Source organism: Pongo abelii, chromosome 10 (assembly GCF_028885655.2).
Source record: "Pongo abelii isolate AG06213 chromosome 10, NHGRI_mPonAbe1-v2.0_pri, whole genome shotgun sequence".
In the NCBI taxonomy this organism is placed as follows: domain Eukaryota; kingdom Metazoa; phylum Chordata; class Mammalia; order Primates; family Hominidae; genus Pongo; species Pongo abelii.
Window position 1 is genome coordinate 3,525,996 of NC_071995.2, and position 22,377 is coordinate 3,548,372.

A 22,377-nucleotide genomic window follows, 5' to 3' on the forward strand; every position below is an offset into this window, starting at 1 on the left:
TCACTTCTTCTGCAGCATCTTACAAAGCTAGATAACCTTTGTAATTGTAACCCTCCCCAAGAGTCTCATCCCAACCATCAACACAGCTTTCCTCCAGTCCAGGCCTCTCAAGAACCTCTGAGTTAGAGATAGACCTCTTTACAGTGTGGGGTTCTTGTTTTGGATCTTCTGTAACTTAGGGATCTTCCTCTGCAGGTCTTTTTGTCTCTAGATATTCTTGTCCAGTTGTCCTCCAATCATCACTGTCCCTTAGAATTAGAGGCTTAAAGACTCCTGATGCCCAAACCTCACTAAATCATACTCTCTGGGGGTAGAACCAAAGCACTGGTATTTTCAAAGCTCTCCAGATGATTCCACCGTATAGCCAAGGTTGAGAACCACTGTCTTGCTCCCTGAACCTGGTCAGCTTCTTGAGGTTTATGCTATGGAACCAGGTATCTTAGATTTGAATCTTGCCTCTACCACTTGGGCAATTCCTTGTGTTTTTGTTTTCTCATCTGTTATATGGGGATAATAGTATCTACCTTAAAAAGCTGTTGAATGAGCTACATGAGAACACATGTAGGTCAAGAATAATCTCTGGCATACAGTAAGTGTTCTATAAGACTTAGCAAGTGTTCTATAAAATTTAACTCATGTGCCTAGGACAGGGCCTAGCGAATGTTGACATAATATTTGTGCACTTGCCATGAGATAGGCATTGTTCTAAGCACTTTACTTTTGTTGTGTTGAAAATCTAGTATAAGAAAAATTACATAAATAAAATGTGTCTTCAGAACCTCTTTACCTGGTAGGGTCTATTGTTTCAAACTACCCATTTGACTCACACCCTAGTGAACTCTCTGAATCCCTTATCATCCCACATGTTTTCTTGCCTCCCATGAAAATCTCCTTAAGAGTTCTACAGAAGATCTGTACCTTTAAAAGCATCCAACATGACTACATTAAGAGCTCATCAATGGTCAATTCAATATATTTTGTTGCCTCTTGTTAAGCCTAGTGCCTATTAATGAGCTGGGCATTTAAGAGATGCCTAGTAAATTATTTGTGGGATGACTAATCTAATTAACCTGGTAAAAGACTACGCTAATATATTTTTGCAAAAGAGATGGAGAAAGACTGAATTCACAGGAATGGTGGGGATGCTGAGAAAATAGTTCTACAAAGTGCCTACTATGTGCTAGGCACTTTTCACCATCATAAGAAGTGAATGTTCAGGTCATCTCTTGGTGTATAACAAATCACCCCAAACTTAGTCTCTTAAAGTAATAATTAGCTTGCTTGTGAATTTGTTCTTAGGTGGTTACATAGAAGGAACAGCACCTCTTTGTTCTAAGACGGCTCGACAGGAGGCTAGAGTATCCACTTTCAAAACAGTTCACTCCTGTACTCCATCCTTTATGGAACCACCCTAGTGGCATAGGCTCCTCACTCACAGCCCCAGGCTGGCTCTGGGTTGGATGGGTTGGGACAGAAAACTCTTGCCATGAAAATATAGCTCTCCATCTCAGCCTCTCCACTCCCCATTCCAAAGGGAGACGTGTCTGTGCCAAGCAAAGCAAAAGATTTCAACAGCGAAAGGAGGAAACACACCCACTGAGGTTCTCATAGCAACATAATCACGCACAGGCAGCAGCCTATTTCGGTGGGAGCTTGTTTCAGCTCCCCTCCTCCCTGGTTAGTCACAGAAGGGATGCACAAGCAGAAGCAGTGTTGGGTGGGGGCAGAGTGTTGGACTGAAAGTCAGGAGGCTGGGGAGCTGGGTCCTCTGCTTGCTGATGGACCATGGGCAAATATCCTCCTCTCTCCAATCTTGGGGTCCTTATTTGTAAAATGAGAGGATTGGACCACAGAGCGGTGAGGATCATTTCTTTTCTGATTTCCTTTGATTGCACAAACACTGAGACACTTTTGGTAGGGAATTACATGTCTCTCAGAATCTTTTGTCTCTGAGAAGATGCCTAGAGAAAAAGGAATGCAATAGGATAAAAGTCATTCTCCAGATTCACATCATTTATTTTCCTACCACTTTCTGCATATTGACAGAACGGGAAGAACGACTGGGTGTTGTCAAGGATTCTGCTCACTCACCCCCAACTCTAACCCAGGTCTGTGTTCTGAGAAAGGAAAAGGTTAAGGAGGTTAAGGTCATCTTTTTATTCAAGTTTTCACACACAAACACACACACACACACGGTCTCATTAACTCAAGCCTCTTGCTACATTTTCATCCTTCTCATTCTTCATCTTCTCCTCTCTCTATCCCTCACTTCTCACCTCTACTTAGTGCAATGTATCCTCTCTTTCCCCGAGGACCAGATGATGGAGGCATGTTTCGTACTGAGAATGATTCTAGCCCTTTTCTTCAATGGACTCTGGGGTTAGTTGAGGACAGTCAGGCTCACACTTCCCAGTTATCAAAGGTGATGATAAAAGCAAATAGGGCATTTGGGAGGGACCTCCCCAAACAAGTACAGAGATGAAGTGAAGACAGCCGGGTGCTCAGGGAGCATCTTTTAGGTCTCAGTCCTTGACTTGTAGGCTGAAAGCTTCAAAGTACAGCTGTTTTAAGGAGTCAGCCTGAGTGTCCTCTTGCAAAGGGAGAGGCAGAGTGGGGTCCCCCGCTTTTGTTCTATCTCCCACTGCCCGACAGATGGCCAGTAAAACAGAGAAAAAGAAGCTCTCAAAGTGAAGACAGGAATGCATTGTATAAAAATTCACACCCCTGCTGCCGCCCAAACTCCCTTAAAAAAGGATCAAGAGAATCCTGACGGGTACGTGACATCCTCCCTCTCTCCCATAAAAGGGACTTCAAAATCTGGCGATGGTGGGGGAAGGGTGAGGAGGGAGAAGAGAAATGCGTGGGCAGGGGGCTGCCAGGGAAGACTGGAGTGTGGGGGGGGGGCACTGCAGTCTCGCATTTGACTTTCTCCCACTCTCTTTCCCAAGCCACTCTGGCCGCCACCTTTGCCCCTCCCTCTCAGCCTGAAAGGGGCTTGGATTCCCAAGGGCTTTGGGTAGAGAGAGAGAGAGAGAGAGAGAGAGAGAGAGAAGGATAAAGAATGACACCACACTTACCCCTAGAGTTGAAGGAGTTAAGGACCCTCCCCCATCCAGACACCCACCCCTTCGTTCCCCAAACCGTAATTCGCCAAGGAAGGATCCAGGAACTGGCAGAGGAGCGGGAGAGCTGGGGTGGGACGGGGTGGGGAGGGTGTGAGTTAACTGTGGCCCGGTCTCGCCCGGACCTCGCCCTAGGTGGGAGCACGCGCGCCGCGTCCAAGAACCTGCAAGAGCCTTGCCCGGCGCCGGCTTTCTCTGGGCCCCCCGCGCGGGCCTGGCCTCCACGCAAGTTGTGTGCAGCGCCAGGGAGTGGAGGCGGCCGAGACCCTCGGAGACTAGGGGAGGGGGCGGGCCCGGGGGCGCTGGGGGCCCTCGGTCTGCGCCCAGCCGCCGCCTGCTCCACCGAACCTCCTACCCCGCCCCCACTCACCCGGCTCAGCCCCTAGGAGAGACGCGCAGGAAGCGTGTTGCTTCGCCCAGCGGATCGGCAGAAGTTGAGAGGAGTTGGCGGCTGCCTCTGGCCGGCCGGACTTTGCGAGCAGCCTGGAGAGGATCCGCGACCGCCGCGGAGGCTTCGGGGCTGCTTCCCTCGCGCTTAGCCCGCAGCGCGGGTGGAGAGGGGCGGGGAGGGGGTCGGGGGCACGAGAAGAACTTGAAACTGTGTGAAGGAATCCGGAGCAGATGAGAAGGGAGGAAAATAAAACAAAGTGGAGGCTGCGGAACAGACTCCACTGTGGCTGACTGTGCCGGCTGACGCTCCAGCAGAGGGGCTGGGTTGGATATTTTTTCTCCCATCCTCTCGCTCTCTCTTTTAAAGCTACACCAGCTCTCTCTCTTTCTCTACTATCTCTGTATCACCAAATCCTTGCTGGCTCTTATGGGCATGAAACACTCCTCCCGCTGCCTGCTCCTAAGGAGGAAAATGGCGGAGAACGCGGCCGAGAACACCGAGGTAAGGAGGCGAGGGAGCAGGGGCTCTCGGAGACCCCGCCGCCCACCCGGACCACCGCGCCGCCGCCGCCGCCGCCGCCGCTCAGCACCGAGTGCCAAACTTTCCCCAGCTTCATCCCGCTTGCTTCTGCCGGCCTCCTCGAGTGTGTGTGTGTGTGTGTGTGTGTGTGTGTGTGTGTTGGTGGGGGGTGGGGGGAAGTTCATGTCTCAGGTCCCCTCCCTCTTGAAAATGCAAAACAGTCACTCTCACCCCATCACCCTCTCCTGCCACCCGCTGCTCCCTTCTCCTGCCCCCAAGTCCCAAACCCTGGGCAGCTGCGCTCCCCTGCCCTCTCCTCTGGGCTCCGTGAGGGCTCCCGGGTCCCGGCTTTCTGCAGAGCTGGGGTGGGTCATCCTGGGGCCAGGTCTGCTCCCTGCAGTGCCTTGACCATCTCCTGCCGCTGCCTCAGCTTTACCCTTCAAGCTCGAGTCGGTCCCCGAGCTCTCCGTCCCCGCAGCAGCGCGGAGAGCTCCCGGCCGCGGGGGCCGAGCCGGCGGGAGGACTCGGGCACCTCCTGCAGACCCTCCGGCCCAGATCTGGGCCAGAGAGAAGTCTGCAATCCTCAGATGTCAGAGCCGCCTCTGGGTAGCTAAACCCGGCAGGGCACGCGGGCCGCGGCCACCTTCAGCACCAGGGACAGCGTCCGCCCCTGCCGCAGCCGAGCCTGCGCGGACTGTGGGGGCTGCGCGCCGCCGGCTGCAGTGAGAAATGGGTCTGCAGCCACTCGTCCCGCAAGGGCTTTTGAGGAGGTCGCTGTAGCTCCGCAAATTGTGTTCTTGGCCCCCGCCTTCGGCAGCCTTTTTCTCTACTCTCCAGCTGGCCCTGAGCCGCAGAGAGCCCTGCTGGGCTTTGCGTCCCGAGACTCGAGGCTGTGATCCCTCGCCTCGCTCTGACCCCGCTGTCATTACAACAACCGGACTATTCCGTAGGCTCTGGGCACCTGTAGTCACGAAGGGGATCAGCGTGGGCAGCCCCCTTACCTTCCTGGAGAAACGGTGCGCCGAGATGGGGGCGGAGTGGGGCATGTGTGTGAAGATCATCCCTTACTCAGTGGCAGGAAAAAGACACAGAGAGCAAACTCCAGGCTCTATTAATAGCTGGGTGTCTGGTGGGGCTGCCGCACATTTCACATATGGTTACCCATATGCAGCGGGGGGCGGGGATGGGGGTGTGGCGCGGGGATTGTCCCTCTGTCTTGCCGGAATGCAAAAAGGTAGAGAGACCCTTCCTGGTCTTCTTCCCTGGAGGTCTTAACTCTGCGCTAAAACCCCTACCCCATCGCGTAGGCAGCAAAGCTTTATAAATCCCCATTCTCTGAGAGACTAGAAGCAGCATGCATCTGGCAATTGTCGATTTCAAAACAAACACGCTCCGGGACTTGAAAGCAGCGGGGTATTCAGTAGCGAATGCTGTCTCCTTGAGTTAGGGCAAAGCCTGCATGCCTGCCGTCCCCTCGCCACTTCCTCTTCCCCAGCCCCCACCTGAGAGCAGACATTCGGAATGATGTGTAGTGCGAGGCGGCTAGCCTGCCAGCAGAAAGCCATCCTTACCATTCCCCTCATCCTCCGCCCTCTGATCGCCCACCCGCCGAAAGGGTTTCTAAAAATAGCCCAGGGCTTCAAGGCCGCGCTTCTGTGAAGTGTGGAGCGAGGGGGCACGTAGCGGTCTCTGCCAGGTGGCTGGAGCCCTGGAAGCGAGAAGGCGCTTCCTCCCTGCATTTCCACCTCACCCCACCCCCGGCTCATTTTTCTAAAAAAAAAGTTTTTGCGGTTCCCTTTGCCTCGTACCCCCGCTGCTGCGCGGGGTCTGGGTGCAGACCCCTGCCGGGTTCCGCAGTTTGCAGCGGCGGCTGCTGCGCTCTCCCAGCCTCGGCGAGGGTTAAAGGCGTCCGGAGCAGGCAGAGCGCTGCGCGCCAGGCTATTTTTACTTGCTTCCCCCGCCGCTCCGCGCTCCCCCTTCTCAGCAGTTGCACATGCCAGCTCTGCTCAAGGCATCAATGAAAACAGCAGTAGGGGCGGCCGGGCTCCTGCGAACAACAACAAAACAAACAAACAAAAAACCACGTCGCGTGCGGGGCACCAAGGCAGTGAGGGGAGGGACAGACCCAGCTGGGGCTCCTTGGAGAGGTGTGAGCCAGGTTGGCGGATCAGTTCTTAGCAACTTCCCTGGAGAAGGGGTAGAACCCAGACTTGGTCAAACGTGCCTAGCGGAGGCATCCAGGCAGCGTGACGATCACTTGGTTTCCCTCCAGGAACTGGCTGTTTTTGGAATAAGCCAGGACTAGAGCAGCACTTCCAAAAGTGGGGTGTTGTGGGCTTGCCTGCATTTATGGTAGATGAGAGCGGCAGGAGCACGCCTCCACGTGTGTCAGTGGGTGGTGGGGAGCGTGGTAGTGGTCCTAGTTCTGAATTCCACACCTCTTTATCTAGCACCGGCTCTGTACCAGGAAAGCTAGGTACTCAAGTTCCAAACATGAGGACCACCTTGTCCCTGCTCTGGAGGGGCTCACAGTCTCATGGACAACTATGATGGATAATCCTGTAGTCACCTTTTCCTGCTTTTTGTTGTTTATCTCATTCCATCCTCACAACAATCCTGTGAGATAACCAAAGATTAGTATTCATTTCTTATCCCCATTTTATAGTTGAGGACACCAAGGCTGAGGTCAAGCAATTGCTGAAAGTCTTCTGGTGGGTTAAGTCAGCCCTGAAACACAGATTGCCCCCACTTCTGATTCACTGCTGTTTGCCCTACCCTTGCTATTTCTAACAAGATGCTATGTGTGAATGGGAGTAGATGAGGAGTGGGTGGAGAGGAATACTTTGGAAGGGAGAGATGCAGTGATGGGGATGGGCAAGGATGGGAGAAAGTGTTCGTTCAAAAGGTAAAGATATGGAGAGATACTCCAACCACTGGGCAGGAAGGGAGCAAGTGAAGAATAAAACTACTTACATTTTGACCAAAGCCTCCCTCCACAAAGTGAAGTACCCAGCTAGGGCATGAGAGCATCAACATCACATGCTTGCTGGGCAATAGGTGACCCTGAGGGCACTCTTCAACCGCTCTGACCTCAGTTCCCTTCTCTGTTAACTTGATTCTCCTCATGGAATAGGGCAGGTATGGGTATAAGGAAATGCCAGGACAGCCCCTGGCACATGGCAAACATGCAGTAGTGTTAGTTCCATGTACGCTTTCTCCTGATCACTCAGCTATGCTTCTCTTCCTCAGCTAAGGGAACCGCCATTCTGCCAGCCTCTTCTCCCTCTCCCCTGTTCCCTAGGTGTCATGAGAAACCTCCTCTGTGGCCTTCTGGAACATTTGCAAAGCCTCCAGTCCCACTCTCCTCTTCAGCCCATTGTCAGTGCCCAAGACACGTCATCTCACCTCTGCCCTCACTAAGGCACTTTCTTCTGAACTGTTGGTCCTCTTCTCTAATCCAGCCTCATAATCCTACTGTACTGGATCAGCTTTTGGAAGCACAAATCTGCTCATGATCAGGCATCTCTTTAAAAACTTAGGATGCTGTCCTGTTGCCTGCAGGATACTGGATAAAGCCCAGTTTCCTTAGCATGGTGTGCAAAGCCCATTAATACCTGCATCGTGCAATTCTTGGAAAAGACCTCCGACTGCATATGTGAATGCTTTTGTGCATACTCTTCCCTCTGCCTGTGCCACTCTTTCCCCCTTCTTCTCTCTGGAAAACAATCTTTTTCAACCTGCAAGACCCAGCTCAGATTTTACCTCCTCTGAGCAGGCTTCCCAGATCTGCCATTTATCCTCTCTCCCCAGGGAGGGGAATTACCCTTTCTTATATGTTCCTAATGCCTGTCTCTCACTTTTCCTATTGCAAGATAATTGGCTTTTTGTGTGTCTATTTATATGTCTATTAGATAATGCACTTTTTTTTTGAATTTGTGGGCCTGACACACAATAAGTAATAAATATTAATAAATGTTGACTGAATTGATGTATGTGATTGTGAACAAACTCTTGAGCCTTCTGGGCTTTAGTCACTCATGGCTTTCTGGAATTGGGATTCCTATCTCCCACCCCACCCATCTGCTGTACTTAGTTGCTGTGAACCTTTGAAACTCAAAATGGGTAAATATTCTGGGAATCAAGGTGCTGAAGCCAGTCAAATCATGGGTACATTTTGGTTATTCATGTACTTATTCAATATTCAGTAATTATTGACTGTTACTACGGAGTGCTCATCTGAATAGCAGATAAATAGATTAATCACAATGCCCAATTATGAACCATGGGGGATAATGGACCCTCCTGAGCTACTGCTTGCTTTACTGATACTTGGTGAAAGTCTGATGCACGATGCATTATTTATGGTGATGACTCCCTGATTAGGGTTTTATCACCTCAAAGGAGAGCCTCCAGGAGTCGGGAAACAGTTTTAGCAAAGAGTCACTTTGGAAACTGATATATATATGTATTTTTGAATGTTCTGTTGACTTGCTGGCCCAGGGAGAGGGAATAATTACAGGTTAGAAAAAATCCTACAATGTGACAGTGAGATTAGGGGTTGCAGTGAGTTATGGGGATAACTGAGCTGACTTCTGGCATGGTGTATCTTGGTGGTTTTGGCTAATAGAGCTTTCTCCTCAGGAAGTTACTCTCAGCTGAAGAATGTGGTCCCATTATTACAGGGGTCAGGGAATTGAGGAAGAGGAGGAACCAGGCACAGTTCTTTGAGGATGGTCTTCATCTATGTCTGTTTCTGCAGAATGTGTACACTAACTAGTAGGCTATGGAGACAGACTTCCTGGTTTTCAATCCAGTTCTGGACCAGTAGATGTGTTGCTACATTCAGCAAGTTGCTTAACGTCTCTGGGGCTTTTAAGATGTTGTGAGGATGAAAAGGGTTAATTTATGCAAAGGAATTAGAATATTGCCTTATACATGGTGAGTTCTCAATAAGCGTTTATGATTATTATCCTGCTAGCTTTTAGGAGTCTTGCCAAAAAAAGTGCAAACTGAAAGTATTCTCCCACTTTCTCATTTCTGTAGCTGAAATGATCCATAAAACCATAGTCCATGTGACTTTTTCCTCCCTCCACAAACACTGATTTCAGTCCTTAAGTGAGCTCAGGAGAATTAAGAAGATACCCAATATTTTTTTTTTTTTTTTTTTTTTTTGCCTGGCGAATTTGGCTTTTCAGAGTCCTAAATTGGCTTTTGGCTGTCAAAGACGGTGAAACACAACACTCCTGTCTCCAATTCAGGAGTGGGTTTCATTTCCTCCTCTTTGCAAACTGCAATGTGAAGTGATTATCACATACCAGTGTGGAACATGCAAAAATCTGTAAAAAACAGTCCTTACACCTTGGAGTCTACTCTGCCAGCAGGGGGAAAATGGGCAGCCTGAAAATATGTGAACAGCCAAGGTAACTGAAAGCAGCCTCTGTGTGTGAGAAGCAAGCAGGTGGTGCTGTTGTGAACTGGCTTAGTCACAAGATAGAGTGAGCACAGGCAAGAAGGGACCTCTGAAAGGTCATTCTGTCCATGCCTCTGTCTCTGAGAACCACCTAACCCAAGGTGCATTGTTGGCCACTTGGTCTCTTATTAAAAAGCTTCAGAGAAGGGAATTTCCCCAAACTCCTCCAGTGTCTCAGTAGTCGGAAGTTCTCCCTGAAGTCTGAGCTCAACCTCTTCGATCGCAATCTGAGTCACCTTCGTTTACGTTATTCTAAAAAGACATGAAAACTGGCTGCTACCTTTTCATTTGGGGTTGTCTCACCCTTTTTACTAGTTTTTGTTCCAATTGATTCCAATCCCTTTTTCTGATATTCTGGTATTTGACTTCTAACAGGAATAGCTAGGAGAGGAGTGTTTGAGATTTGCCTCTCCAGTATTATCCAGCCAAAATAGCCACTGGATATTTCACACATCAAATGTCTTCTCTTACTTCACTTGTTATAAGAATTCCCTCAAGCATCACAGTTTTTCCCATATTTGTAATGAGTGGCCCATAAGTAAAGATCTCTTTTTAAAGTGTAATTTTATATTGAGCAAACAGCTTGATGTGCATATTTTCATAAAGTCATAGAATCTTAAAGTTGGGTGGAAACTCAAATCATTTAAGTCAGGAGATAGGAACTACTTGTCCAATATCACAGAGCTTCTCCGTGTTGGGGTCGAGACCCTGTGGACTCCTGAATCTGTGCTCTTTATACCTCCTTTAAATGTAGCATCTCCTTTATTGTTTTTATTTTTTGTGCCAACTTTCTGGTATATCCTGATCTGTACTGTCTAAGACCAGTGTTTCTCTGCATAAGGTCTAGCAATTGTGCATAGTGAGAACTCTGACCTTCTTGTAGAACTTAAAATGCTCGCTTAATACATTGCATTGTGTGCAATGCTGTGAATTACATATATCCCCATTGTATGGATTAATAAACTGAAGCACAGAGAGTTACTGTTATTTGCTCAAAATCCCACAGCTGGTAAGTGATGAGGCTAGAGCTCAAAGTCTGGTTTTCTTATCACCAAAATGCTTTTTCTAGTCCGCTAGGCTGTGAAGGCATGAGAAGAACCAGAGTAGAAACTTAAAATGTGCAGAGAAAGGGTGGAGAAATTAACAGGAGGAATGTGGAATGGTGAATTCGGAAGAAACCTAGGAAGAGACACCAGCCCCGCTTTCCTTTTTCCAAGATGTCTTTCCTTGCTTCTATCGCCATCTTGCCATCCTCACTTTCACAGTCTCCAATACTATGCCGTGTGGGTGACAGGGGCCTGATATAATTGTGGCAGGGACAGCCATCACCTCACTCTCCCTGCGCATCTAAACTATCCCTAGGCCTAGGTTCCTAGCTGGACCCAGTAGACAATGTACTTGTCTAACAAAGTATAGCTCTTTGGGAGCTTGACCCTAGGCCATCAATATTAGGTTTGGACTCTCATCCAGCTACTTTATTGGGATAAAATGAATACTAAAGGCTCCGGGACAGGAACTTTGTTTCCTAAAATTTATCTTTGTAGTTTCATCACCTGTATTACCCTCCTAGGGCTGCTGTAATAAAGTACCACAAACTGGGTGGCTTTAAAACAACGGAAATATCTTCTTCCACAGTTCTGGAAGCAAGAAGCCTGAAATCCAGATGCCAGCAGGGTTGGTTCCTCTTGAAGTCTTCATGGAGAATCTGTTCCTTGCCTTTCTTCTGGTTCCCCGTGGTGGCCAAGGATGCTCAGCCTTCCTTGGCTATAGACACATCATCTGGTCTCTGCCTTCATCTTCACAGGGCATTCTTTCCTGTGTGTGTCTATACATCTTCTTATAAGGACAACAGTCTTATTGGATTAGGGGCCACTCTAATCCAATATGACTTCATCTTAACTTGATAACATCTGCAAAGACCCTATTTTTAAATGAGCTCGCCGTCACAGGTACTGGGGGTTTAGGACTTCAACACATCTTTTTGGATGACACAATTCAACCCATGACATTACTCAACACGGTGCCCGCCATATAGCAAATGGCTGATAAATGGCCTCAGAATAGTTGCAAGTCCGAGAAAGTGGTCTCCCTCCCTTACCTCTTTCCTGCTTCTCACTCAGCTGCACACTGCGCCCACTGGCTTCCCAGGGTTTTTATCATGGCTTTTTCCTTGGGCAGTAGCAATCACTATAGCAAGAGTTACCATTTAACATACATATTATGTGTTGGGTGCCGTGTCAGGCACTTTGTAAACATTGCCTTATTTAATTTACTCAACAACATTACAAAGCAACTCTTATTAATTCTGTTTTGCAATTAAGGAAACTGAAATTTGCAGAGTTTCATTATCCTGATCAACATTATGGAGCCAGTAAGTAGCAGAGCTGGAATGCTCTCTGCTGTTGACATGGCCTCCTTCCTCTCTTTTGTCCACACTCCCAACCCCAGGCTTGTCCTAGCCTTTGCTCCACACCAGCTCCTACCCAACTGGAGATCTGGAAGATACACTTCCATGTGTGGAAACAAGCCTATAACTGATTGGAGCTTGTAGCCCTGTAATAGGCTCCCTGGGTTAGATCCCCTCATCTTCCCAGCAGTTTTGCTTTGTAGCTGTCAGAGGAATTACTTTAGTGGTAGACTTGGGTGCTGATCAGCAGCTTATTTGAAGGGCTCTTCTGGAGGGCAGGAAGGACAATGAATAACTAAACCATGTAGGCCACCGACTTCTCAGCCTGCAGCAGTTTTGAGTGGGGGTTAATTGTGCAGGCTCTGGGGTTAGTGTGGGGCTGCTAGCTGGGTTCAAGTTCAGCTCTGCTGCTTCCTAGCTTGCATTGCTTACTGCAGTTATCTGTGTGTGGGATTTATCCTCTATGATACGTATGGGTAGTGGTGCATTATCCCATAGGGTTATCACAGGGACTCAGTGAGTTATTTCACATAAAGCACATGTCTGGCACATGGTAAATACTCAAGAAAGATTAGCTTTATTAGTAATCTGGGCTTACCCAACAGTATATGAAAGGAGAACAGATAAGTACAGGGCCTTTTTGGTGAAAGTGTGGAATCGGCACTGGAAGAGGCGGGAGCAGAACAGTTGAGAGAAGGCACCTTTGATTCAGGGAATTCATCCTCAGGTCAGCCAGGTGGGGTCAAGAAAGCAGCTGAAGACAGGGCTCTTTAGCTTCCCTGCCCAGAGGTCCACCATGCCATGTGAAGGGCCCGTTATAGGAGGAACAGGGAGCCTCTGTGACCCACAGGCTGCCTACCGCTCTCCAGGCTCACTCTCAGCTTTGGGATGTAGAACTCAGGTGTTTGTCCACAGCTATCAAATGAAAATGAAGCCTCATGGAGTTCCTACAGGCGTGAGGGAATTGGGGCATGGAAGAGAAGTGGTCATGCTCTACGGGAGGCCCCTTGAGATAGACACGCTGGCTCAGGCTTCTCTCAGGCTTGACACCCCACTCAAGCCTTACTCAATTCCTACAAGTTGATTACCGGACTGATTGGTGACTTTCCCCTGTGCTCCTACTGAGAGAAACTGAGGCATGGATAGGAGGTAGGAGAGAGAGATACACAGGCTGACATGACAATTTGGAGGTTTAATTATTGAGTTAAATTCCGTCTTCTTGGCGCTAAATCCTGCAGAATATAAGCTGTGTGAGTGGCACAGCTAAGGCCAAATTGGGCTAATGCCACTATAAAGGGAAGGGCTGTTAACAAATTCCTCAATTAGGGCCCCATTTGTCCTCTATTGTGAAAGATCATCTCTTGTTAGCTAAAGTGAAATGGTGGCCTTTCTTTTTTTTCTTTCTTTCTTTTTTTTTTTTTTTTTTTTTTTTTAAGACGGAGCCTCACTCTTTCATCCAGGCCGGACTGCAGTGGTGCTATCTCAGCTCACTGCAAGCTCTGCCTCCCAGGTTCACACCATTCTCCTGCCTCAGCCTCCCGAGTAGCTGGGACTACAGGCACCCGCCACCACACCCAGCTAATTTACAGGCATGAGCCACTGTGCCCGGCCAAGTGGTGGCCTTTCAAGCCTGGGTCTCCCAGAAAATGAAAGACTATAATTCCCATAGTCACATTAAATTCAAGGACTTCCTCTCTCTCTGACAAGCAGTTATGACAGTAATTCTCTGGGGAGGCTCAGTCAAAGGATTCCACAAATGATTATAGCCCATCAGAAGTGTAGATAGGGCCCTAATTAAGGCATGTTCTCTATTAACATGCATTAGTTCAGTTTTCGCCCACAGGTACATAGTAGAAAATTGATGACTACTCTTATTGAATGACTAAAGAAAATAAACCCGTATATAGCACATGCTATTCCTTTTGTTAGAATTCTCTTCTTCTCCCTTTTTTCTTTTTTTTTTTTTTTTTTTTTTGAGATAGAGTCTTGCTCTGTCACCCAGGCTGGAGTGCAGGGGTGCGATCTCGGATCACTGCGACCTCTGCCTCCCGGGTTCCCAACCACTGCCTCCCCTGCCTCAGCCTCCTGAGTAGCTGGGATTATAGGCGTGAGCCACCACGCCCTGCTAATTTTTGTATTCTTTCCCCTTTTTTCCCACATTAAAGCTGTTGACCCAGTATGGTGTAGGGGAGAGTATAGTAGTCAGATCTGATTTTGGATCTCACTTTCATCCCTGTGGGATTATAAATCCCATTTTATAGGCTGGCCATGAGGATTACATTTGATAATGGGGTACGACATAAAGCTGGCAGATGTTTTCTTCTTTTTCTTACTAACTTTAAGATTTTTTTCTGCCCAGTTGTTGTTTCACTTTTAGGAGAAAATTTACAGTTCAAAATGGGAATAGTCAATTCTGATGTTCCCCGAAAGTAGATATAAATGACCTACTCCAGACAGACTGCAGGGTGTCGGGATGTTTCTGTGTGGGGATATGTACACGCCTCTGAGTCAGTAGGTCCGTCATGCAGGAGAACATGCTCATACACAAACATATTTATCCTGTGTGATTTGTAGTTCATAATATGTGAGATATGGGGTACAAGTTTAATTACTGGCCTGGAGCTTCTGAGCTACACGCAGGGTCTGACATCTCAACGCGGGACAGTGTGTTTCCTGTGAAAAACATGTTAAGGTGAGGCCGGGCGTGGGAAAAGTTGAGGGAGAGTCTTGTAAAGATAGATCTGAGTTTTAGGGTCAGAGACGTTATGCAGCCCTGACTTTGCAGCTGATGTGCTTCGTTGATTCTGTGAGTTGTGGTGCTGTGGGCTTGTTCCGGGCAGGGTTCTGGTCGCCTTCTCTGCATGCTGTCTCCAGGTGACCCCATCTGCTCTCTCAGCCTCATGACCAGTTCCCATTCTCAGACCACAGCCCACATCTCTCTTCTGAGATTTGCGCGGCATAGCCCTCTGCCTGCAGGACATCTCCACTGAGATGTCTCATAGGCATCTCAGGTTCGCTGGGTTGCCTCCGGAGTCCTGCCCTCTTCCCAGCTCCTGCCATTCTCGCTTTTCTTGGTAATAAGTCACCAAAATCACAAGCCTGAACTCTGCTCTCTCCTTTCTCCATAACAAGACCTGGCGATTCTACATCTGAAATGTTTCTCCTCTTTGTCCTGAATCTGTCCTCCCCATTCCAGGCCCACTGTGGCCGTCCCTGTTCGTGTCTCTTCACCTCTGGCCTGGATCTCTGCAGTGATCTAGATGTTGTCTGCACACCCTCCCTTTCCTTGCTTGGTTCTCCTATCACAGCAGTGTGAGTGCGCATTCTAGAATAGAAACCTGATTATGCTTCTCCCTTCCTTAAACCCTGTCAGTGGCTTTTTCATTATTCTTAGGATCATGACCTACTCCTCACCCAGGCTCAGGAGCCCCTGTGTAATCATGCCCCGAGTCCTCTTCCATCCCCATTTCTTACAAGCCCTTCCCTCTGCTCCAGCCACACTCAGCTGCCTACCTCCCCTCCTCGACTCGTTGCTCCTACTCTCTCTTCAGGTCTCAGCGTGGATGTCGCTTCTTCCAAGAGGCTTTCCTGCCACCACCTTCAGATCCAAGTCTCCTCCTATGTTATCCTATAGTACCAGTTCCTGCTGTCTCAGCACATATCACTCTGTGCTTTATTTCCCTATTTCCTCATCTAGAAGTCAACCATCAACTTTGTGAGAGTACACACTGTTTATGCTCTTTACCACTGAACCCCAGCATCTACCACGATGGCTGGTACCTGCTAGAGACTTAAACTGTTTGTTCAATGAACTATCATTGGCTACACGTACCTTTCCTGTATGAAAAAAATGTTCTATGGATGCTAGCAATTAAATGAATATTTGCTGGTCCCTTTCTTAATTCACTGATTGAGGCTCTATCAGTCACAGAGGATCCCACTAGAAGAGTATACCTCTGAGGTCAAAGCCACCATCCATCTGACCTAAAGCAAGTCCGCAGTTAAGCTGTCCCAGTTAGATGTTCACTGCTGAAGAGCAAAGTCAGGCAAAGTCAGAGTTGCAGAGAGGTTTTTAATCAATGCAAACTGAGCCAGAGATTTTCGCATAGACAAGTGTAACCAGCACGACATAAGTCTCAGAAAGGGCTAGGGGAGTGAGGGCTTTGCCTGAGACAATCAAGAATGCTCTATGCTTAGGCAGTGGCAGCAGAGAGACTGTAGGGAGCCCCTGAAAAACCTTGCTTGAGGCAGGAGTATTTTAGGGTTTGGAGGAGCCAATATATTTTCTCCCTTGACCTGATCCACCGTTACTGGCTGCTCTGAGCAGAAGATGCAGTGGGGGATGTTCTCAGACCAGAGATCTAAACTGTCCTGAGGCCAAGGCTCCTAATTGCAGGCATTCAGGGCCTGGGGTCCTGCTCTGGGGTGGGGCGGCTCTGCAGAGTGGACATGACCCCTGCTCCCAGCGTGGTCCAGGTCCCTTTACTCATGTGTGCTCTGGGTCCAACACAGCCATGCACTCTTCTATTTATAATAAGGTCTAGGGTTCTATATATAGCACTGTAGGATGACTGCAGTAAACAATAATATACTATATAGTTTCAAATAAATAGATGGAAGATATTGAATGTTCCCAACACAAAGCAATGACAACTGTTTGAGTTGATGGATGTACTAATTACCCTGACCTGATCACTATACATCCTATGTATTGAAATATTGCTGTATTCCCTATGAATATGTACAGTTATGATTTGTCAATGAAAAAATTAAATTGAATTTTAAAAACAGATTAAAATATCTTGGAATTGCTCCCTACTCCAAGATGTAAAGAAAACCAAACTAATGGCTTGAACTGCCAGTACTGCAGGGCCTGGGGCCTTGTCCACAAGGCCAGCTCTGGTGGCTTTTCTTGGAGGCTTAACCGAAGTGCTGCAAGCCTGCACCCCACCCCACTTTCTTCTTACAGCTTTGCCTCCATGGCAGAAGTCAGAGTTTTCAGAGCTCTTCAGGCCCACCCCCACCTCGGGAGTGCACTCCACGTAATCCAGTCAAGGCAGCAGGGACCTATCCTGAGCCCCAAGGAGTAGCTGCCTCAACTTTCTTTACACATTCATTCCAGGTCCTCGGGCCCTTGGCTGATACCAAGTAACACAGAAAAAGTCAAGATTCAAGAGCCAGAACCCATTATCCTGACCATGCTGCAGAGAGTTACACATCTGAAAAGTGGATGAAATGATCCCCATTTATCTCAGTCTGTAGGCTTACCCCTTAAATAAATGGAGACAATGGGCATGAGGACTTTAAGAGGTAAGAGGTTGTGTGCAGATCTTACATTTTGCTCTTATAACCTCACATTTTGCTTGTTATAACCTTGCTCTCTCAGGGGCCTCCAGGGCAGCTCCATGCCTGTCTTCCCTTATCGTGCTGTTGATGGAGCTGGATGCCAGCTCCACATGGCTGCCCCTTCCAGACATGCCCACGGGTGCTGAATTCGTGCTGTTGAAAATGGAGAGATGTTTTCCCCTTAGGCAGCAAATGGCATAGAAGGTGGAGGTTTGGGGAGCAGCAGGAAGACTTGGACAAAGAACATAAGGGGCTGTGACTTGGACAAAGGACTTGGACAAGCTGAACTTTCTGGGTCTGTGACTTGGACAAAGGACGTGACTCACTGCAGGCAGCCTGCTGGCAATTGTTTGTCTGGAGAAGAAACCTTGCACCAGAAACCTCTGCCTTCATTTTTGTTTCTCACCTGCTGGCTCAGCCTTCTTCTTTTCCTCTTCCCTTCCCAGGCCTGGGTTTCTATGCCTCTAAGAGCAAGAGCTCTTTCTTTTCCAAGCAGGAGAGACTGTGAGGGGCTCACTATCCAAGTGGCAGCCCCAGCTTCTCGGCTCTGGGCTGTGTGGGCCTGGGTGTTGGAGAGAATCCAGTCCCAGGCAGCTGTTCCACTGGTGCCTGCTTCACTGGGCAGTTGATGCATAACCTTACATAGGTGTCAAGGATCTAGCCTGTTCTGAATATGAAAAGGGCTAAAGCGGAAAAAAAAGCAAAGATTTGAGTTTCAAATCCATTAAAGCCATCCTTCTTTGGCTTCCTAAGTGTGTAGTGCTGGACCATTATTTCTAAAGTGCTGGGGCCTGGCTTATCTCCCAGGACATAGGCCTGAGCCAGGATGCTGTGTTCCTTTGGGTACCATGGCTGGTGCCAGCAGCTGAACTTCACAGTGGGGCCTTGGGAGTGTGGGGGGCAGTGGGAAGTGATTCCATGGCCATCCCTGCAGTTACTGTCCTTTGATGTGGCTCTTGACAGTGGCCTTGGAGACCCCCTTGTGACTCACTGCAGTGGACTCCCCTTGGTCTCATCTCACCTGGCCAATCAGCCAGCTACACTAGACACTGTTGCTTGTTGCATTTTACTTGATACCCACTGCTCTGTGGGCTCCTAAGCTCTGCTTTCTCTTGCCTCTCCCACCTCCCTGACTGTTCTCTCTCAAGCTTTCCTGTGGATTCTTCTTTCTCGCCCAGGGATGTTGCCTCCAGCCTACTGTTCCTGGGTGATTTCATCCTCTTCTACATCTTGGGACATCCAGATCTGTACTTCTGGCTGGATTTCTCTTGCTTTTGTTTTGCAGGCACTTTAAATTCAACATGACCCAAACTGAATTCCTTACCTTTCCTTCCAATTTACTCATCTGCTTCTCTCCTTGTCTGCCTGTCTCATGAAGGGCACTGCCATTCTCCCCTTCACCCCAGCCAGAAGTCAAGAATCAGACCAGAGGCCTCCCTTACTCTCACCTCCCCTGCCCTAATCTCAGATGATTTATGACAAAATCCTGCTAATTCTACTTTCTTAACACTGTTTACGTCCATCTCCTTCTCTCTATCCACATTGCCCTAGATCAGCACTCATTAACTCTTCTTCCCAGCTCTTGCTCCGTGCCTGTCTCGTCTCCGCACTGCAGCACAATGCCTGGGCAACAGGACGACTTAGTGGATGTTGGTGGAATGAATGAATGAATAAGTAAATGAACTATGGGTAGAGATTGCCTGCTCAGGGGAGTAATGCAGGGTGGTTGTTCCACAGCTGGTTGGCATTGTGAGTAACCATCAGGCATCACCATTCTTCATCTCATTTGCCCTCAGTGAGCTGCTTGTGAATGAACCCACTTTAGAACGAGGTTTGTGGGATTCAGGAGACTGGGGCTGTTGTCCAGGCTCTGTAACTTGCTCATCATGTGACAGGTCCTTTTTGAGACTATTTTTGTCCCTGAGAGAATTGCAACACCAGGGATCAAAGGGTTTGAGTGTCTCAGTTGCTCTTTGTCTACCATGCAGCACTCTCTTTGGAAAGGAAGAAGGACAAAGATAGAGATAGAGTGAAGTGGAGAAGCGGCGCAATCTGTAAGGAGGTATCTTGCTAGTTTCTTAACGCAAAACATTGTTCAATCCCCCATCATCACCTAGTCGTCTCAGAAAGTTCTCTGTTCCTATTTCCCTCAGGACAAAGAGGGCTTGGTCTTGGGGATTCTGGAAGCCTCTTTGCAGAGCCCTGACACCTAAACAAAATAGAGGATGTACCTGCTGAACAGATAACTCCTATTTCAGTTTCCCTTATGTTTTGGCTTGAACAGGGATTTTATATCTAGTTTGAGTAGCTGACTGCGTGGCCCCCAATAAGTCCCTTAGACCCTTTGAGCCTGTGTAATGACATCTTACCTGAAGACAGGGGCTGGGGCCCATGATTCTAGCACATCTTGGAATGTGTTCCTTTCTGTGTTTCCTTCTGTTACTTCTACTCTTCTGATTGTAGTTTTTAGGGAATGCGTGCGCTCTGTGAGAGTGCAGTCTTCTCTGTCCATGGTGAGTTCTCTGCCAAATCTTCTCTACTTCATTGTATCTGGATCTTTTTGGAAAGCCAGCTATGTGTCCTCAGCCCCTTTCAAGGGTTCTGGAGATGAGAGCCAGAATATGGGTATAGAGAGCATCATAAGTTACCAGTCTTGGAAAAATGTTTAATAGCAACTATTTTACTTCAGTTCATTGCCTCAGCAGATCCATTCCCTGCAGTATGTTATTTTGTGGTACTTTATCCTGTTCGATTTTAGATAATGAATAATCACAATTATACCAGGTACTGCTCTAGTGATTTCCTCCTAGGAGCCTATGGTGACTTAGCACATCTTGGAATCCTTCTTGAGCCCCCGGATACTGAAGGATCAGGCAGATCCCGGCAGAGGCAGGGGGCAGGGGCAGGAGCGATTGTGATTGTCCTTTGGCGAGGGAAGCTCCAAGGAGGGGACTTTGTCAGGGTCAGAGAGTTGGCCGTGGGGCCAAAGTCAGGCTGTGAGCCCTGACTGTTCCATGTGTCAGGCTGCTGTGCAGATTTTCTAGTCCCTCTGAATTCATCCTGCCTTTTTTTTTTCTGTTACCCCTAAGGTGCTCTTTTGTTCACCACAGAACACTGAGCACTTCTGGTTCCTCTGAGGTTGGTATCCAGTTGGTTCAGTGTCAGAGCCCTGGCTGGGCTGGCACCAGGATCCTCTGGCTCATCTTGTGGGGGATGCCAGCACGAGATTGCTGTTGGGGTATGGCTGGCATTTGGGTTGCAAGACGTGGTTGAGGGGTTGCTTACCCAGGCCTGCAGAGACTCTCCAAATGCATCGGTACGTCCACTGAAGATGTCCAATATAAGCGGGTCAGGGTCACCCTGCCTCCAAGTAGAGTGTAAATAAATAACACGTGGAGCCTTTTTTCTGAGTGTGCCGGCATCCCACGTGTGCCCTTCCAGTTCACTCTGCACCTCTCTGTACCCTGCTCTGGAGAGCTTTCCTTGCAAAGCTGACCCTTCCAGCTGGGTTCTGCCTGTGGGCAACAGGAGCACCAGGGGGAGGGCAACAGGAGCACCAGCGGGAGGGCAACAGGAGCACCAGTGGGAGGTTGGGGGAGGGAGGGGCATTGATTCCCTCGGCCCCTCCCTATGGGGGATCACTGTCGACCTGCTCTTTCCCTGACCTGAAACTTTCGTGTAGCAGACCCCATACTCCTTCACGGCCTCTGGGTTCCAGTAACTTCTCGCCTCTTGCCTCCTACATCTAGGAGTCATCCTGGAGCTCCTCTCTTACCAATCCCAGGCAACTGCCACTTTGCTTCCTCTAAGCTATGTTGACAAACAGAAATTATGGATGCCATTCATCAAGCACTTGCTATGTGCCAGGCACTTTTCGAAGCTTTCTACATGAATTCTCTCGTTTAAATCCTAAAAAAATCCTCTAAGGATATAGTAACATCTCCAACTTACAACAGGGAAACTAAGACACAGCTGGGTTCAGTAAATTTCCCAGGATAACAAGGTTTCAAACAAAAGCAGTCCTATTCCAGGGTGCACTCAGCATAGGGTCTGGTCATCACATGGTGGCTGTTGTTTTGATTGTGGTGGAGACTGCTCATTAGGATTGCTAGCTGCTCACATGTTTTGGATGAATTCAGAAAAGCAGACCTGGTTTGCAAAGTTAGGTCCACCCTCCACCTGCTCACTGGTGTGGTCCCTGGGCCAGCAGCATCAGCGTCACCTGGGAACTTGTTAGAAATGCAAATTGTCGGAGGGATAGCATTAGGAGATATACCTAATGCTAAATGACGAGTTAATGGGTGCAGCACACCAAAATGGCACATGTATACATATGTAACAAACCTGCACGTTGTGCACAGGTACTCTAACATTTAAAGTATAATAATAAATTAAAAAAAAAAGAAATGCAAATTGTCTCCCCATCCCAGACCTGCTGAATCAGAACCTCTGGGGGTGGGGCCGGCAATCTCTTGTCCAGATGATTGTGGACATGCTGGCTTGACAGCCACCACACTGCACAGAACCCACCCACATGCCCTATGAGTAGAAGCACGTTGCTTTCCCGCAGGGGTATTTATGGTCTCTGCACTCTGAGCCTGGTGTGGTTGAACTAGCAGGGCGGGCCCCATTCTCTAGCTTGCTCTGGGAAACAGGCTGCCTTGGCAACCCATGCATTGTCCTTGGCCCTAGCAGTTCCTATTTCCCATCTTCTGGTGACTGTGGCCAGCCAGAAGCCCGGGCTTTCCTGGTGGTTGGTTTCTCAGGTCTGTGTACCTGTTTGTCCTGGCTCTGTCTTTCGCTGGTCTTCTCCCTGATGAATTGAACTTTATCTGTAAGGTCTCTGGTAGCTCCAGCTTATATTTTGGACTTGTGGATAAAGTATCCGCCGATAGTTGACCCAGCTTTCTTGAGCTCTGGAGTGCCCAACCTCCCTCTGAGATAAAGCAAGGCAGGGTGGGCTATTCACATGGTGGAGCATCTCAGAGCAGCGTTGAGTGGGGCCAGGGCCATGCTTGGGCAGTTGAGGAAACCCCTTTCTTTACCATAGGCCCTAGGACTCTCTGGTATGGAGCTGCCTGGCATGTGGCAGACTGGGTCTCCAGGATTGACTTCAGCTGCT

The 22,377-nt window shown here is 48.5% G+C and overlaps 1 protein-coding gene across 1 annotated transcript in view; it reads left to right on the forward strand.

Annotated features, from left to right (window-relative positions):
* Positions 1-1,884: 1,884 nt before the first annotated feature.
* The window catches only part of PRMT8 (protein arginine methyltransferase 8), a 98,069-nt gene continuing 77,576 nt past the window's right edge, over positions 1,885-22,377 (forward strand). The window contains exon 1 of the mRNA XM_002822779.4: positions 1,885-4,014. Within this exon, the coding sequence (XP_002822825.1) occupies positions 3,940-4,014 (75 nt within the window). The 5' untranslated portion in view covers positions 1,885-3,939. The remainder of the gene's footprint in view (positions 4,015-22,377) is intronic.